Source organism: Trachypithecus francoisi, unplaced genomic scaffold, assembly GCF_009764315.1.
Source record: "Trachypithecus francoisi isolate TF-2019V2 unplaced genomic scaffold, Tfra_2.0 Lachesis_group11, whole genome shotgun sequence".
Classification (NCBI taxonomy): domain Eukaryota; kingdom Metazoa; phylum Chordata; class Mammalia; order Primates; family Cercopithecidae; genus Trachypithecus; species Trachypithecus francoisi.
In genome coordinates this window covers 104,559,837-104,579,824 of record NW_022681456.1, presented here as the reverse complement: position 1 = coordinate 104,579,824, position 19,988 = coordinate 104,559,837, and the positions used below count along the sequence as shown (strand labels likewise).

The window sequence follows — 19,988 nt, the reverse complement described above, 5'->3', positions numbered from 1 at the left end:
GTTTGCCTTTTTTGCTCTACTTCTGTGACTGCCTGTTGCTGGGTTTATTTTTTGAAAACAAAAGAAAACAAGATGCCAAGAAAAGCCCAGGACCAGATGGCTTCACAGCTGAATTCTACCAAACATTCAAAGAACACCAATCCTTCTTAAACTCTTCCAAAAAAAAAAATAGAAGTAGAAAAGATACTATCAAACTCATTTTATGAGGCCATCATTACCCTAATACCAAAGCCAGACAAAGATACCACAAGAAAAAATCTATAGGCCAATATCTATTAATATAGATGCAAAAATTCTCATCAAAATACCAGCAAACCAAATTCATCAACAGGTCAAAAAGTGTATACACCATGACTAAGTGGGATTTATCCCTAGGATGCAAGGTTGGTTTAAACATATGCAAAACTACCAATGTGATATACCACATTAACAGAATAAAACATAAAAAGCACATGATCATCTCAATCAATGCAGAGAAAGCACTTGACAAAGTTCAATATCCTTTCATGATTAAAAAAAAAAAAAACTCTCAACAAAATAGGTGTAGAAGGAAATTTCCTCAACATGATAAAGGCCATTTATGAAAAGCCCATAGCTGATATCATAGTCAATGGGGAAAACCTGAATGCTTTTCTTCCAAGACTTAGTACAAGGCAAAACTGCCCACTCTCACCATTTGTATTTAACACAGTACTGGAATTATTAGCAAGAGCACATAGACAAGAAAAAGAAATAAAGATTGGGAAAGAAGAGGTAAAATTATCCCTGTTTCAAGTGACAGGATCTTATATGTAGAAATCCTAAAGACTCCACTAAAAACTGTTAGAACTAATCAATGAATTTAGTAAAGTTGCAGGATACAAAATCCACATACAAAAAATCAGTCACATTTCTTTTCACCAATAAGAATCTATCTGAGGCCGGGCGCGGTGGCTCAAGCCTGTAATCCCAGCACTTTGGAAGGCCGAGACGGGCGGATCACAAGGTCAGGAGATCGAGACCATCCTGGCTAACACGGTGAAACCCCGTCTCTACTAAAAAATACAAAAAACTAGCCGGGCGAGGTGGTGGGCGCCTGTAGTCCCAGCTACTCGGGAGGCTGAGGCAGGAGAATGGTGTGAACCCAGGAGGTGGAGCTTGCAGTGAGCTGAGATCTGGCCACTGCACTCTAGCCTGGGCAACAGAGCGAGACTCCGTCTCAAAAAAAAAAAAAAAAGAATCTATCTGAAAAGATATCAATTCCATTTATATTAGCATCAAAAACAATTCCATTTATAATAGCGTCAAAGAGAATAAAATATTTAGGAATAAATTTAACCAAAGAAGTGAAAGAGCTGTACGCTGAAAACTATAAAACACAGAGGAAAGAAACTGAAGAAGATACAAATCAACGGAAAGATATCTCATGTTCATAGATTGAAAGAATCAATATTAGTAAAATGTCTATACTACCTAAAGCAATATACAGATTCAGTGCAATCCCTATGAAAATTCCAATGGCATTTTCAATTGGAAATAGAAATAACAACCCTAAAAGTTGTATGGAACCGCCAAAGACCCAGAGTCTTCAAAACAACCTTAAAAAAGAAATGCAAAGTTGGAGCCATCATACTTCCTGATTTCAAATTATATTACAAAACAACATTAATCAAAACAGTATGGTATTGGCATAAAAACAGATACATAGACCAATGGAATAGAATAGAAAGCCCAAAAATAAACCCAAGCATACACAGTCAACTAATTTTTGACAAGGCCATCTAGATGACACAATGGGAAAGTATAGTCTCTTCAATAAATTGTGATGGGAAAACGAGATATCCACACGCAAAAAAAAATGAAACTGGACCCTTATCATACACCATACACAAAAATCAACTCAAAAGATCTGAACATAAGATCTGAAACGAAAAAACTCCTAGAAGAAACGTTCTTCATATTGATGTTGACAAGGATTTTTTGGCTATCTCACCAAAAGCACAGGCAACAAAAGCAAAAATAAACAAAGTGGGACTACATCAGACTAAAAAGCTCTACACAGCAAAGGAAACAATCATCAAAATGAAAAAGCAGCCAAGGAATTAAAAAAATATATTTGCAAACTAAGCCAGATAAAAGTTTAATATACAAAATATATAAGGAATTCACAAAACTCAGCCAAGAAACAAGTAACTCAATTAAAAAATGGACAAAGGACCTGAATAGACATTTCTCAAAAGAAGACATTCAAATAGCTAACAGGTATAAGAAAAGGTGCCCAACAGCACTAATCATCAAGGAAATGCAAATCAAAACCACAATGAGATGTCACCTCACACCTGTTAGAATGGCTATTTTCAAAAAGACAAGAGATAACAAGTGCTGAGGAAGGTGTGAAGAAAAGGAAATCCTTGTGCATTGCATTGTTGGTGGGACCACAGATTGGCATGGCCATTGTGGAAAACAATATGGAAGTTCCTAAAGAAATTTAAAATAATACTACTATAAGTCCTAGTAGTACCTCTTCTGGGCATATTCCCAAAGGAAATGAAATACCACCTCATAAAGAAACATACACTCTCACACTCATTGCAGTATTATTCACAATAGCCAAGACATGGAAACAACCTAAGTACCCATCAACGGATGAACAGATAAAGAAATTTGAGCTATATATAATATACGTTTATATACAAAATATGATTCATCCTTGTAAAAGGAGATCCTGCCATTTGCGACAACATGGATGAAACTAGAGAACATTATGCTAAGTTAAAAAAAAATACACAGAAAGGAAAAAAAGCATATGCTCTCACTTATATGTAGAATCTAAACAACAAAAAAACAGAAAAAAAAACAAAAAAAAAACACACAATACATAGAAATAAAGAGAACAGAATAGAAGGATGATTACCAGGAGCAGGGGGAAAGGGAAAATAGAGGTCACAGTGTACAAAGTCACATATCTGTAGGATGAATAAGGCTAGAGATCTAATGCAGAGCATGTGGAGTAGAGTTAATAATCGTGTATTCTATACTGGAAATTTGCTAAGAGAGCCAATTTTAGGTATTTTTATCACTAAAATAAAAGGCAACTATGTGACATGATGGATATGTTAATTTGATTGACTACAGTAACATTTTACTATACATATGTGTATCAAAACATCATGGTATATACCTTAACTATATACAATTTTAAAATGAAAAAGAGGCCAGGAACAGTGGCTCATGCCTATAATCCTAGCACTTTGGGAGGCTGAAGCAGGTGGATCACCTGAGCTCAGAAGTTCAAGACCAGCCTGGGCAACATGGCAAAACCCCATCTCTACAAAAAGTACAAAAATTAGGCATGGTGGCACATGCCTATGGTCTCAGCTACTTAGGAGGCTGTGGTGGGAGGATCACCTGAGCCCAGGAGGTCGAGGCTACAGTGAGCCGAGATTGCATGACTGCACTCCAGCCTCGGCGACAGAGTAAAACTCTGTCTCAAAAAGGAGAAAAGAAAAAAGCGAGGGAGGGAGGCAGGTGGGGAGGAAAGGGAAGGAAGGGATGGAGGGAAGGATGGAGTGAAGGGCAAACTCAAAAGTGTATTGCTTCATTGATCTATATCATGTAGCTCAACATTAAAATCTAGGTGTTATAATAAGATACGGATGGCAAAAACACAGTTTTTGAACTGAAGGCCTTGAAATCTGAGAGTGACACTAAAGCCACACTGCTGTCCAACTGCAAACAGCTGAGGCAAAAAGGCCTGAACAAGGTCTATGCAATCCTCTTTTACAGGGCCCAGTAGAAGAACATGTGCAAGTAGGAATTCCTTCTCAAGGTTAAAAACTGTAGTGACATCTGATACTGAAGAGGACAATGATTACGAAGAACACGGCATACAAAAGGAAGGAAGGAGGAGGTTTAGAAGAGGAAGTGGTAATTCTAAAAGAGAGCAAAGGATGTTTGTTTTTAATGATATCCTCAGTAACATGAAAACTTGGGGAGAAATAGACCAGGAGAATTACAGTTGCAAAGAAATACTGGAAAAGAGCTTTTTTTCCTGGATTTTGCAATCCTATTGCAGCCAAAAGAAAGAGCCACAAGCACACTAAGTGTTGTTAATACATGTGAGAGAAGATTGCCTTGGAATATAAGGACACAGAAATTATGAACAAGATCAATCAGTTATACAAATAACCCAAAGGATTTTTGTGACTATTATAGGCAATGGGATTTGGGCACAAGTAGCTTAAGTGGAATATTGGGAAGGCACAATTAAAACATAATATTAACTAAGGAAGATAAAACGTTATCAGTCATATTGAACCATGTTTGAATAAAGGCTTATTAACAGAAGATCAGCACGTAACCCAAATAAACGGAGAATCAAACAGTTTCTCTCACCATTGCCTCGTGTAGATTCAATAGCCAGCCTTCTTGGAAAAATAGCATATCCTTAAAAATAGCATATCCTTAACAGTATGTGTCATCTAATTTCCTGAGTCTCCTGCACCCCAATATTGTAATTTAGCCTTTGATACATATTCTACTTCAAGGAAAATGCACCAACTGACCCAAATATTTAGATCTATTTGGCAATTGAAAGTTGGCATTGTGGTTTATTCATCAGTCTTTTGTGAGTTCATTTAGCAGGAGTTAATCCTCCTGCATTTATTCCTCTTTTAAAATGCGAATGAAATAAATTTTCTAGACTCATAAGAAGAGATCAGACCCAGGTTCCTAGAGATTGCCCTCCTATCCTAGCCTCCGTGGTAATGTCTCCCTGTAAAGCCCTAACAAGAGTAGTCAGGGACCTCTCTATTCTGACAATCACGCTACAACAATTAGACTCTCTTCCAAACACAGAAAAAAATCACCAATTCGGGTTAATTAAAAGAGGTCACTCTGAATTACTCATACTGTTTAAGACTTGTGGTTTTATTTTAATTACATAGGATAAGTGGAATGCGCTATTCCACCCTTCAACAGTTCACTTAGGTTCTTGGAAAATGGCTTTAATGAAATGAAAATCTCCATTTATAAATAGCATCCAACAATTGTTTATGTGTGAATAAGAAATTCAAACATGTTTAGAAGATTTGTTTGTTTGTTTGTTTTGTTTTGTTTAAGACAGAGTCTCTGTCACCCAGGCTTGAGTGCAGGGGCGTGATCTTGGCTCACTGCAACCTCTGATGCCCAGGTTCAAGAGATTCTCCTGCCTCAGCCTCCCAAGTAGCTGAGATTACAGGCACCTGCCACCGAGCCCGGCTAATTTTTTTTTTTTTTTTTTTTTTGTATTTTTAGTAGAGACGAGGTTTCACCCTTCTGGTCAGGCTAGTGTTGAACTCCTGATCTCATGATCCACCCGCCTCAGCCTGCCAAAGTGGTGGGATGACAGGCGTGAGCCACCGCGCACTGTGCTGTAGCCTTAAGCATTCTGCTTTCATTCTCTTGTACTCTGTTAATTTGCTTAATAAACTCTCTTGGTAGACAGTCTGACAGTAAACTTCAAGCCCACTCCTTGGAATGTGCCCTCAAGCCAGCCTCTAATGACATCTGAATAATATGTGATAAGTAAACAATTTTTAATGTATGTCTAAAGCCTCAATATAGAAAAAAGTCAAAAATGTATCTTTATAACCTGAAGACAATGCAGTTTAAAATTGTGTCCTTGTGGCTTTTGTTTATAAACTCATATTGATTTTTTTAAGAAAAAAGACACAGAAACACTAGTTTCTCACAGAGAATTACAGAAGTGCAATGCCCTCTCTCTTGCATCATGAAAATACATTAAGGTACGACAGAACTTAAACAGGTATTAAATTTAACCTCAGCTAGCTCTCCAAAACACTCCCAATTTAGGGTAACGCAGGGCTTTGAATGTTAACCTGGTCTATTGAGCTCCTAATCAAACGAGCATTTTTCACTCAGAAAGAAAGCCACACAGCCTCCCAGGCTGTACATGGAGAAAATCCGCTATGAAAAGCCAGCTGAGTCAACTCAACTAATGGCTCTCCTTGCTTCCCATGCCGTCCTGGGGCCTGCAAGCATCCGCAAAGCAGTCAGCTCCTAGAACACCTTCTCTGTTGACTCATTTGTGAGTCATCGAATTTTTAGCACAGACATCACGTTGCAATTCTGTTGTTGGGAGCCAGAGACATTCTGTAAGAAACGTCTGCATTTGCAGAGTTGGTTCAGACTTGTGAGTGGCCACAGCAGCATAGCGATGTGCAGGCACGTGTGTTTTTGTTCACATCCTCCGGGGCTCTCACTACTGACTTTATGTAACCGCATATAACACTGCCATTTACAGCTGCAAACACTTCTCTTGCCGAGGTTCCTTAACAAACTGCTACTCTTAAATTAATTTCTGATAGAACCTTTGTTTCTGTGTTTTCCTTATCACCTTGTCACTGATGAATATATAGTAAAACAAGGAAATGTGGGGGTCAGAATCTGGTACTCAGGAAAATTTGAGGGTCTGTCAGAATCTGGTACACCTCCCCCCGCCTCCACATTCTACGGAACAGGATTTTCAGTTGTATTTCCACAAAGTTCCCTAGTTCCTGAAACATTTCTGTGGGTGTATATAAATGCACATAGATTGGTGGTTCTCAACAGGGAATATTTGCCCCCCAGGGGCAAATTTCTGGGCAATTTCTGGGCAACTGGTAGTCGCCACAATCAGGGGCCTGCTATTGGCACCTGGTGAGTAGAGGCTATAGACGCAGCTAAACATCCTACAGGCAAAAGTCATCCCACCACAACAAAGAATTATCTGGCCCAATGTGGCCAGAAACCCCGACATCTAAAACAGACATTCCCAAGAAAAATCAGATCACATTCCACATAAATATGGTAATGTTAAGATGGGTAGCGTTAATTCCAAAAAATTCCCCTTCAAAGAGCCATTTGAAAAGACGCAGCCTTTCAAAGAGAAGAAACTAACGACCGTCAGGTTCCCAGCTGGGCTTGATACGGTTCCAATGTTTACAGGGTCCCTGTGGATGCTGTACATTTGTAAGATTGGAAATAACAGACTCCTTTGTAGAATAAATACAGCAATTTGTGTCTTAACGGGAGCTCTGACACGCACTGCCTCATTTCAGCAGCACCATGCATGAACCTTTGAAACTTCAAATATGGAAAGCAACATTTTGATAAAGGTTTCTAAATTACAACAAAAAAATATTAACTGGGCATTAAATAGACAACATCAGGAAAACGAGGAAAGAAAAAATCAGCATGGTCATAATAAAGTCAGTGTTACTGGAACCCAGATCTGAGGTGAAACAGTATTCTGTTTTGGGAAATTGATTGCATATTTCACAGGCTGGAGATAAACTCTAACAGCTCCTTTGTTTTCTTCTTTAGACAGAAAAATAATTATTGCTCTGTGGCAAATGGTCTATAAAATAGGAAGCTATATTGTTAGCTTTATGGCTCCACATTCCCAATTTTCTTTGCTCTCAAGCTTGGTATTCTGGAGAGGAAAAAAATTAAATCAACTGTCTCCAGTTGGATGTCTCCCTGAGATGACAGATGAGACTCAGTCATAAACATCCACAGCAAAAGCAGACCCATCTGTGTTGAACGCAATTAAACTACTGCCAGTAACAACGGCTTAAACAGAAGAGCACTCTTTCTCACCTTTAGAGGTCAATGAAGAAGTCATGTTTTGGAATAAAAAGAAGAAAAACTATCAAGTCTAACTAAAAGTTTGATTAACAGAAAGAGTGAACTTCACCATGGATGTATGATCATTTATATAGTTTGTGCTGTTCCATAGAACCTCCATGCCCTATGTAGTCAACGCTCGGTATCTGCAGGGGATTGGTTCCAGGACCCCCTGCAAATAGAAAAATCTGCTCAAGTTTCTTAAGTAAAATTGCATAGTATTTGCATATAACCTATACATATCCTCTTATATACTTTAAATCATCTGTACATTAGTCATAATATCTAATACAGTGTAAGTGCCAGGTAAATACTTATTATATCGTATTGTTTTTTAATTTATATTATTATATTTTGGTGTTTTTGATCTGTGGATGTTTGAATACACAGATGCAAAACCCCTGGATAGGGAGGAAGACTGTATTCTCCCACTCTGTTCAGGCCAAAATCATCAGTAGTATCACCAAATATTAAGTAGTAGAAAGGAGATGTGCAAAGATTTAATTCAGTTGTACAATTTGAAATTTTGATATGATGCTCTTTTAATAGAAATAACTTACAAATTCAAAGAGTTTCCATCTGTCTGATCTTGTTTTATCCTCATGGCATGCAGGTGAAGTACATAAGACAAATATCTTCATCCCATTACACAGGTGGGGAAACTGAGTCTCAAGAAAGCTATCTCACTTGTCCAAGGCCACACAAATTAATGGTGGTGCTAGAACAAGACTCTCTTGTCCCTACACCATGCTGAAGAAGTCACACAGAATATTACAAAAATAAACCTTGTGAAAGAGAAAAGCAGCAGTCCCTGACATCCAATAGGTGGTCTGGTCCTCTTAGCAAGGCCATGCTGTTCTCTGTTGAACAATTTCACAGAATATCATCAGACAAGGCCACTCTGTGACTGTGATGGATCAAGACAAAACAAGACCATTCCCTAATCATGTCTAAACACAGACAAAATATGAATATTGTCCAAGCCACAAAATGACTAAACATCCCTCTCCCCAACTGATATGAGTGACTGTTGCTTCCTTAGAAGACTGTCCTCCCTATAGATAAAATTTATTAAGATTACAGAATTCCTCTTCCTGACAGCATTCTCATCCACAGCAAAGCCTCACTTCCTTAAATCCTCCCCAAATCACCTTACACAAACACAAATCCTCTAGTAAGTTCTTTATGACATGCTCTGAGATGCCCCACAGCTCCCCATGGCAGGTGTCCTTTCCCGCTGCGTAAGTAATAAACCCAACTTGTTCAACTACCCATGTGTTCCTGGTGGTCTTTGGGTGGAGGCCATTGACAAGCTTATAGTAAGAACCAAAGAAGCCATGATGCACCCTTTGCTTTTTAAACCTGGTTACTGACAGCATTTTCCTAAATCATATGAGAGTAAGAACCCAACAATCCTGAGGCAGCCATGTGAAAACCAACAAGAGAAGAGCCCACTCAGTACGCTAAAATTGAATTACAAATAGGAGATCCAATTGATCAAATAAACCTATCTCTATGTTTAAAGACATTTTGATATGTTAAAGGTTTTATTGGGCCAATTACCTGATACTTCACAGCTTTATTTCTATTGTAAGCCTGGCAGTCAGAGAAGGGAGTCAAACAGGATTGAATGAGGTACAGAAATTCTGATTGGATTCACCTCCCCCAGGTCAATATCCTCATAAAACCTAAAGCTATGTACCAATGCATAGATACTGGCCGTGTTAATGAAACATTCCAATTCTTTCTGTCAAAGGGTAGAATCTTGAATGATGCAGTAATAATACCTACTAATTTCAAAAAGAATTGCTAAACTTCTAAGAAAACTGAATTATAGACTGTATCTAGATTACATCAAAATATCTAGTTAAATTGCTTTTTAAAACTTTTTTAAAATCTAGCCCATCATCCAGAAATTCTGTCTGCATCACATCAAATTATCCTGAATTTCTGAATTTTTGATTGAATAAAGAAGCCATGTTGTCACCATGAAGCTTTCTTCTTCACAGATGGCTAAATAAGCAGGGTAAATAATCATAAAGATTGTCATGAAAACTGGTGTTAAAATAAATTGAGATGTTTTTCGAGTAGGACATGTTTGAAAATCAGAAAAATCAGTCAGCTAGATGCTTCAAGTTCTCCAAAAATAAAACTCAAAGTATTTTGAATCCAAAAGGAACGTCCTATTGTCCTATTTTAACATCATCACACCATAATTCCATTTATCCTTCTTAATTTCTGTGCATTTCTGGAAACGAAACCTAGACCCATTAGATCTCTCAGATGCCAGCTGCCTTCAGCACTCCACCAACAATGGCCTCCAAGTTGCATTGCAAAAATCTTCCCAAGCACCCATTATTGAACATTTTCTCATAATCTAAACCATATCACCTTTTACCTGTGACCCACAGGCTCTACTCAGAAAATCTCTGAGTTCCTACTCTTCAAATTTGCTATTAAAATTCCAATCTGTCCATATAAAATACAAATAATACATTTGAGATTTGTTGGAGAAACGCCAATTCTACTCACCACATTTTTTCCTTCATTTTGGGCATCTCGATAATCAGGATTAAGCTAGAAAAACAAAGGAAGATTAGTTTTTCATTGCTATGAAAGGCATATTAACAAGACCAGTGATCTTCAATTCAATTAATTATTCTATCCTCAACTAAATTTAATATAAAAAGAAGCTAAGAAAGAAACTATCAGGAAATATGACAATTTAAAATATTACCATCAAACCCTAGTTGCAGGAGACAAAAGCTAACATGCCAAGTTCATTGCCTTGGTTTATATCAGAACTGTTGACATCTTTGAAGAAGTAAGAATTGACCATATCACCTCCTCTGGAAAAACATTCAACAGAGTTCACCATTTTACCCTTTGCAACAAGTGCCGTTTACCAATAACTCAGACACAAATTGAAATTTAAAAAAAGGGAAATTGATGATTTGAGATCATGCTTTACATGTTATGCACACAAAGAAAAGGAAAACGAAACAGAGCAACAAAGGAGCTACGTATCAGGTATGTGAGCAAATACATGAGGACTACTGAAACTAACAAACACACGTCTTCAGGCTCGGATAGTGGCATTTTGGGGCCAATCTGATGACAAAGATGAGTTCTGGATGTGTTGAGTACGGACCCTTGCGTCATCTGGCTGATTGAAATCCATGACTCCTCACTCCCACTTGTCCTCAGTCTCAAAGCGATTCTTAGTTGTCTGAACTAGTTGATCACTCGTAAAGCAATAGATGTATGAGGTGTGGTTCTTGAAACATCAAGTTGTCCAATTGAATTTAATCATTTTAATGTGACTCAACTGGTGTAGACAATGCACAATCCCAGTAAAGTTATCATTTAAAATGTAAGGTCAGGAGTCTTCCTCATAATACCATTTATCCAGCAGCTCTAAGAATTGCCCCTTCCAACTTATCACTAAATACCAATGAGGGTTCTGAAAAAACCAAAAGCAAAGCAAAATGAAAGGAAAAAACTCCCAATCTCATTAAGAATTAAGGCTGAAAAAACAACCTAAATTCCAAATCTTCAATGAACTGATGCTAATTATAAAGTAGATAGTTCTTGGGGACAGGCAGGTAATGACCCGGTGTTTATCATGTGGCAAACTTCAACGTCTCTTTAAGCTAGTGGCCATGTAAACAAAGATAAGAAGATACTGAGTCAGTTTGAACGCTGACATAGAAAACCAGAGAATTTACCGACCAAAAACCTATAGAGAAAGGTTTCTCTATCACTGGCAAGCTGCCGTGAAATTATGCAGAAAACTGCTTCCCTAGTCTGCTACCTGTCTCTGTCTTTACATGACCAAAGAGATGCTCAGAAAACAAGTGGGCAGAAAGTAGAGGGAAAAGATGATGGCCAAGGCCTTTCTGGGAAGCATGGTGTGAAGAAAGAAAAGGAATGCTGCTATGCTGGAACGACATTGCATGATGATACAGAAATAGCAAAGGGGTAGGACACAGAAGCAAAGCAACTGCTGTTGAGCCCGGGTGTGTAGAGTCCATAGAATCCAGAGTCCATGTCTGCTCAATCTGGGAACTGCACTGCAAGTGCACCCATCAGTCAGTCCTGCAGCTGAACATTTAGAAAGAGGACTGAATTGTCACACTAGAGAATTTAAAAATGGAACGAAAGGACAATCCACTCAACCCTCTGCTTCTGCGCAGAGCTCACTCACCTGAGGATAACAAGGAAAGAAGAAAGGAAGGAAAAAACAAAATAGGACTGATGGAACACTAAGTTAGAACAAGGGAAATTCCTTCTCAGAGTCTCTCTCAACATTTCCTATGATATGATACAAAACAAATTTTCAGGAAACGGTTTTGCATTCTCAGGAAAGTACAAATAAACATGACCTCTACATAAAGGCAACAAAATAACATAAAGAGTTAAAATGATAGTATAGAAACCATATATTGCCGGGCATGGTGGCTCATGCCTTTAATCCCAGCACTTTGGGAGGCCAAGGTGGGTGGATCACCTGAGATCAGGAGTTCGAGATCATCCTGGTCAACACGGTAAAACCCCATCTCTACTAAAAATACAAAAATTAGCTGGGCATGGTGGCGGACACCTGTGATTCCAGCTACTTGGGAGGCTGAGGCATGATAATTGCTTGTACCCAGGAGGCAGATGTTGCAGTGAGCTGATATTGCGCCATTGCACTCCAGAGTGGATGATGAAGTGAGACACTGTCTCAAAATAATTATAATAATAATAATATATACATAATAAAATAATAATATAAATAATACAATATAAAAGAAGTTAAGGAAGACTTCAATATACATGAAAACATAAATACAAAATTAAAATTCACATTAGCACTAATAGAAAGCATAGTTACAGAAAATCAGCAATGCAGAGGATGAGCAGCTGAGCAACTACCCCTCCATACAGAAGGAAGGTATCCAGAAATGAGAATTAGGAAAAAGAAAATGGTCACAGACAACCAGAGAAGGGACAACCAACTAACGGGAGACCATTAGACCTCTCAAAATAAAGAGAGAATAAGTGGAACACAAGTAATAATCAAAGATAATAGAAGATAAAAACCTTTCCTCAGCTGAAGAAAGAATTGTGTATGCAGAGGTTACCCTATCCATGGAAATCAACCACAAAAGATTGACACGTTCATTTGAAGATGATAAGAGGAAAAGATAGAGAAAACAGTGGTAGGGATGTAAAACAGAGCCAGAAATTAGGCTAAGATTTTAAAAGCATGTCATGTAAGAGAAGAATGATAAACTAAATGTGGTATACTCAAACGATGGAGTACTACTCGGCAATGAACATGACGAGCTTCTCATGCAAGCAACAACAAGAATGAATCTCAAAAACATTAAGTAGAGGAAGGCACACACAAAAAACAATGTACTGCATGATTCCATTTAAATGAAAAAACAAACAAAACTACACTATGGTGAAACAAATCAGAAAATGAGTAGGGGTATGAGGGAAGGGAGTAAGGATGGAAAGCAGTACCCAGCCCAAGAGTCTCATGACAGCAGTCTTTCAGTTTTCAGAACTGATACACAAGGAGGGTAAGAAGATACAGGTCACCTGTTAATCCTGGGACAGCTATTGAGGGGACTTGAGGCTGGCCTCTGTCTACAGAGACCCAGACTTTCCCTCAGACTCCTTAAGTTCCCTTCACTTATGAGTAACAGAATTAGTTCCAAGAATCCAAGAGTGAAAGGTAGAGGGCAAAGAGTGAGTTAACTGGCCTCCTTTCTACTGATTAAAGAAAACATTTTCACTGGGTAGTAAAGAAAATTCTAGCACAGTGTTCAGAAGAAGTTTATTCATCTATTTTAGTCAAGTTTCACCATAGCTTTTAAAAACTTTGTTTTCTGTTTGAAAAATTTCAACTTTTCTTTTAAATTAAAAAAAAATCCATACTAAAATTTTAGCTAAATTATATCCAAATGATACGCAACATGTTCAACCAAGGATGTACCTTATGGCCCAAGTTTTCACTCAGTACACATTAGAACGGTTATTACAGATACTTTAAATTCATGCTGGAAACCATGATATATCCCTCACTAAAACATGCACAAAAACAGGAATCCATGTACCTACATTAAACACAAAATAAAATAATTTATGCTCTCGGAAACTTAGATCATATATTCTACCCCAAAGACAATGTTACCTTCTAAAATCAGTCTTTACGTATTTCCCCCGCTTAGGATTACCCGTCCCTGACTGGCTGTCTGGGGAAGTGAATTCCAGTCTCTGCTCTATAAGGAAACACCAGCGTCTTTAGGAAAGGTGGCCTAATGCCCATGGAACTCAGTGTCCTCATCTGCAAAATGAGAAAAAGACTATGACTAAACCATGACTCTATGTCAATAAATTTTACATATTCATATCTTTGGCAGCAAAACTGCAGATGGTGCCAATCAGTTAGATTTTGCCTCATCTGTGTCTCTCAGGCTGCAATATGATTTTTTAAATAATTAACATAAAGCGATTACCTCAGTAAACTCAATAAAGTATAAATAATAACAATAATGATGAGGAAGAAAAGGAAGAGGAGAAGGGAAAGGAGGAGAAAATGCCACCCAAATAAATTCAGGGCCATATAAATTTACTAACATTAACTATTAAAGGCCAAATAAATATATGCTTTAAATTATACTGCTGCTTCCCATCTCTAAATAGGATAATAGCAGTAATTATCAAAGAGACTATAAGATGAATAGAAAAAAATTATTTTTTAAAGAAGCAGGAAAAAGACATGGTCATATGGAGGTCTTTTAGGACTCAAAGTCTTTATGTTAAAAAAATAAATTATAAATTTGGCATTGGAGAGCTAATATGCCATTCAATCATTTATTCAATAAATATTAATAGAGCATCTATAATGGGCAAAGCATTGCGGCATATGGTATTTTAGCAAAGACAAAGAGAATATGGTCCCTGACCATAAGACATTACAACCTAGGAGGGAAAATAAGACATAAATACAGTCAGCTGAAATACAAAATAAAATGTGACAAGGGACATAAGACAGGAATGAATAATTTATAAATAATATAGGTCAGAGGAAGGAGGGATCTGTGGTGGGCAAATGTATTCACAAATTATTCATGGAGAAGGTAGCATTTGAGATAAGCCTTGAAGGATGGCTAGAATTTGAACTGGCAGAGCAGGAACGAGGGAGTGAAGAAGGCAGCAAGGCTGGAGGGGCCACTGCCACATAGATGAGAAAAATGAGACTTCTATAGAGAAGACCCATCGGTGTCACTTATGAAATACTTTTTTATACTCTCTTAAAGGTTAATTCATTTAACCTTACAATTATACTATAAGACAAGATTCTTTTTTTTTTTTTTTTTTTTTTTTTGAGACGGAGTCTGGCTCTGCCGCCCAGGCTGGAGTGCAGTGGCCGGGTCTCGGCTCACTGCAAGCTCCGCCTCCTGGGTTTACGCCATTCTCCTGCCTCAGCCTCCCAAGCAGCTGGGACTACAGGCGCCCGCCATGTCGCCGGCTAGTTTTTTGTATTTTTTAGTAGAGACGGGGTTTCACCGTGTTAGCCAGGATGGTCTCGATCTCCTGACCTCGTGATCCGCCCGTCTCGGCCTCCCAAAGTGCTGGGATTACAGGCTTGAGCCACCGCGCCCGGCCAAGACAAGATTCTTAACACAGTTTACAGACGAGGCACTTGGAGCACATCAACTGAAGTGCTTTATGCAAAGTCACACCGCTGGGGAGTGGCAGGGTGGGCAAGCACAGGTCTAAGGGCTCCAAAGCCACATCTTTCAGCTCCTGTAGCATGCTGCTTCCCTCCTGCCTCCATAAAGCGGAGAGGTGTGATGCAAGCTGGGAAGGAGGGTCAGCCCAGACTATCCAGGCCTTTAAACCACAGGCTAGAGAGTTTGCATCCATATTCAGAAGATGCAAGGGGACAGAGGATGAAAGAGGGAAAGTAACTAAGGGCAGTGGTCCAAGGAAGAGGTGGATGGACCCAAATGAAGATAATAATGCTGGAATAAAAAGGAGAAAGTGGATGTGAAAGATTTTGCAGGACAGAATCAGGAGAATCTGAATATGTAAACTCAGAGAGGAAACTGTTAATCATGACTTTCACGTCTTTAACTATGAACTAAGAAACATCACTATTCTGCAAGGAAACAAATTTTAGATAAATTTACTGATTTTGTATGGCAATGGCATATTCAAGATCAAAGGCAGGGTCCACTGCCGCCATGGGAGTGTGACAGAGAGGGAACGTAGAGACCCATTACCAATCTTTGAAGATAGTCTTCAATTAAATGGCCAAAGAGAAATATAAAAAAGTCAGGTGTGGTGCAAAATGACAGAGAGAGAGAAACATTATAAATACCTAGGCAGTGAAAGTCATGATTGTACCACAATCAACTGAAAAACAACTGCACCCTTCCATCTCACAAAACAGGAAGAAGCAGACCGGAAGTTTTTAAGTACATAATACCTATTTATTTTCTTAAAAGAGGAGCTTTGCTTTTTTTTAACAATGAAATGTGTTTTCATCAATTTTTATTATATATAATACTGAAATCATAAACTTATCATGTGTGTTTTTTTAAATAATTATATTTAAATGTTCCTCTTTCCAATGACTAGCGTTTCAGGTTTATTATTCTGATTGATAAGCCTAGAAAAGAAAGGAGGGAAAACAACCTTTACTGGGTGTATATGTGTGTCAGGTACAATTTCTATATTTTGATATATAACATTTTATACATATGTATAGGGTCTGGTCTGTATGTTCGTCTACTGTGTTTACGTATACATACACATGCATACAAACCAGGCCCTTTCCACATACTATGGCTGATACATTTGAGAGAGAATTAAACATTTAAAACTATAGCCCCAATACTCATAAAATTATATGCTACTATACAGTTTCTTGAGTACTCTTGAGTACTGAGTTTTTAGCGAATTAAATCCAAAGACTACTGAGTAGTCAGGAAATAAGTGTTTACTGCCATCTGGTGGAAGTTTTGCCTATCTACAAATAAGCTAGTTGTCTTTAAAAGGGCTTTTATTCCAATCTTGAATAAATGACATTATTATGCATTACTTGATCTGTATTGCTTTGGAAAGGTCATCAGAAGTTTTTGCTTTAGTAATATCCAAAGAAAGAAAATGTAGAAAGTAGCAGATCAGAAATTGTGAAGGTGGATTTATAATTCTTCCTACAACTGTGGAAGAACCATTTACTGAGGTCCCCATATTTTCTACGCAAAACATGGTAAAATTACTTTCTCCCCCACAGACATCGTTGTGAACTCACCTGCACCACTACAGTAATACAAGTAAAACATCTATGACAAAGTGTAGATGAGTGTGTGGACAGCTGTGTCAAAAATATCAGTGCATATTTACCTTCCCCTCATGCCACCTAACAACATATATGCCCAAAAAAACTGACATTGCAAGGGAAAGGGTCTAATAATATGCTCTGTATTACCTCATGAGATCAAAAATCTTTATCTTTTCATAATTAGATACTTTGTTCCACATTTTATCCATAGGTTTCTAGCATTGAGGTTTCTGGTTTGGTTTGGTTTGGTTTTTAGGTTTTTTTGTTTGTTTGTTTGAGATGGACTCTCACTCTGTTGCCCAGGCTATAGTGCAATGGTGAGATCTTGGCTAACTGCAACCTCTACCTCCTGGGTTCAAGCGATTCTCCTGCCTCAGCCTCCTGAGTAGCTGGGGTTACAGGTGTGTGCCACCATGCCCGGTTAATTTTTGTATTTTTAGTAGAGAAGGGGGTTTCACCATATTGGCCAGGCTGGTCTTGAACTCCTGACCTCAAGTGATCTGCCCACCTCGGCTTCCCAAAGTGCTGGGATTACAGGTTAGCACTGAGTACTTCTTTAAAATTAACCCGAATCCCTAAACTATCCTATTGGAATCTTTACATTGAATAAGGGACCATTTCTAACCCTTGGTTCGTTTTACTATCTTGCAGAATAAAACTTAAACCGTGTTAAATCTTGTATCATTATCCTAGTTCCCAGGTGTTTTCTGCAATTCACAAAAAAAAAAAAAAAAAGATGATATTCTTAAATAGTTTGCAACATATGTGTTTTCTCTATATAATTCAACTACAGAATTTCCAGCATTTCAAATGGTCCAGTTTCCTTTGGATAGTGCCCCCTTCACTTCTACATAAATAATTAGGTTTATTACATTTTTCTGAATAACTAAACCATTCAGTTAAGTGCTGGTTAAAATAGAGTATCATACTTGGGCACTGTGTCTATATCTATAAGTAAACTTTAGATCTTTTTATCTAATTTGCACTTAGATTTAAGGTTGCAGTCCTTTAAACTTACTATGAAACGTAGCACGATCACCTACAGATGTTAACAATTAGACATTACCTAGAGCCATTTATCTCAGATGTGCATGTATGGTGGAAGCAATGGCAAAAGAGATCTCAATGTCCCAGAGATTTAGTTAATCTAAATTGTCCTCTAAACTCTTAGAGGACAAGGACCATGTGTTAATCATCTTTGTTTTCTTCACAATGTCAAAGTAAGTACTTCTACCTAGTAGGCATTCAATAAATGCATACTTTCAGTATAATACAGATCAGGGTTTCTCAACCCTTAGCATTACTGGTATCTTGAACCAGATAATTCTTTGTTGTGAGGGGCTGTCCTGTGTATAGTAGAATGTTTAGCTACAGCCCATTCCCTGTGACAATAAATAGCAGCTCCCATTTCCCAACTGTGAAAATAAAAATGTCTCTAGACATTGCCATCATCGCCCTCAGTTGAGAGCATTCATTCCTAATACTTTCGTTACATTGGTTTTTTCCATTTTAACAAAATAAATCACCTCTGTGAGCCAGGATTTCTTTTTCTGTAAAGTAAAATTCCTGGATTTAAAACAACAGTCATAGTCCCTATGATTCATTCATCCCATCTTCCAACAGTTACTGAAGGCAAATTAAGTGTCAGGCACTCTTCCAGGCACAAGGCATCCAGCGAGGAGAGAAACAGATACAGGCCTTTCATTGCAGGGAACAAAATAGCCATTGAATAGATATACACAATATACACAACAGGTAACAAACAAATACATAGCTAACTGCGAACTGTGATAAGCTCAAAGAAATGTTATAAGCATTTCCTCCCTAAGTGGGGGATTTCTGCAATATCTCAAGTTTATGGAGAATAACTGTGGCATTATCCAGAATCAGAGGCTTTTAAAATTCTAAAATGCTCAATGAATTCTAACTGCGCTATATTATTTAAAAGACCACAATTTAAGTTATTACACAATAGCTTTAGTTAAACTCAAACGTATAGACAATAAAAAACACTATTTCACCGTGTTAGCCAGGATGGTCTTTCATTTCTGCTTTAGAAAAATTTATCTAAAGAACTTAGAGAAATAAAAGCAATATATGTTAAACTATTCTAATAATCCAAGGCATGGATAGTCTTTTCAGCTGTTCTGGATAAGCACTCAGCATACTTTGCCCAATTGATTAACAGTAATGTCACCCAAAATGTCTATTTATAAATCATGGGAGTGACTGGCTGGCTGTGTGTTATACCTGACATAGGAACTGTACAAGAGATCAGGAGATATTATTAGAAGGATTTTCAGTGGCTCCATGAGGCAGTGTTTCCTATGTCAAAGCATCGTAGTAATCTTTTCCAGATAAACACATTAAATAACTAAACTTTGCCCCTAAACACTTACCCTCCTTAAGTTATCTAAGACATGCCAGTTATTAATAATGATACTAATAATAAAACACTACTCTGCATTTTCTACTTCCTTTCCAAGAAAGTAAATGGACTTAATATTTACTGCATACCTCTTATGTACAAGGTGCTGTACATCCCCTATCTTCTTTAATTCCAGAATAATACCACATAATATACATTCTTAACTTTTTTACACACAAAGGAACTCAGGTCCAGAGGGGTTAAATATTTGCTTAAAGTCAGACAGATTGTAAACAGTATGCATGGGATTTTTTTCCCACTATGCTAGGCTCTGTCACACTGGCCAACATAAACACCATAAACTCAAAGGCAATTCAAGAATTACATAATCCAATTTACCAGGAATGCCTACAGCACATGAAAGTAATATTTTAAATTATGTCTGTTAAAGTTGGAAAGGCCATGGGAAAAAAGGCTAATATTCTGCAATGTCTAGCCGCACTGTTAGGTACTTCCCTTTGATGCAAAAACAGCAGCATCCTCAACCACCTCATTGTAAAAAATACATTTTATAAAAATCATCTAATAGGACTCTTAATTTCCCCTGGCCTACTACTCCACTTC

General features: G+C 37.8%; 1 protein-coding gene across 2 annotated transcripts in view; it reads right to left on the bottom strand.

The window, feature by feature from the left end:
- ITPR2 (inositol 1,4,5-trisphosphate receptor type 2) overlaps positions 1-19,988 on the bottom strand; it is a 493,382-nt gene that overhangs the window by 352,564 nt on the left and 120,830 nt on the right. For both annotated transcript variants that reach the window (XM_033222612.1, XM_033222613.1), the window contains one exon: positions 10,180-10,224. In XM_033222612.1, coding sequence (XP_033078503.1) covers positions 10,180-10,224 — 45 coding nt within the window. The remainder of the gene's footprint in view (positions 1-10,179; positions 10,225-19,988) is intronic.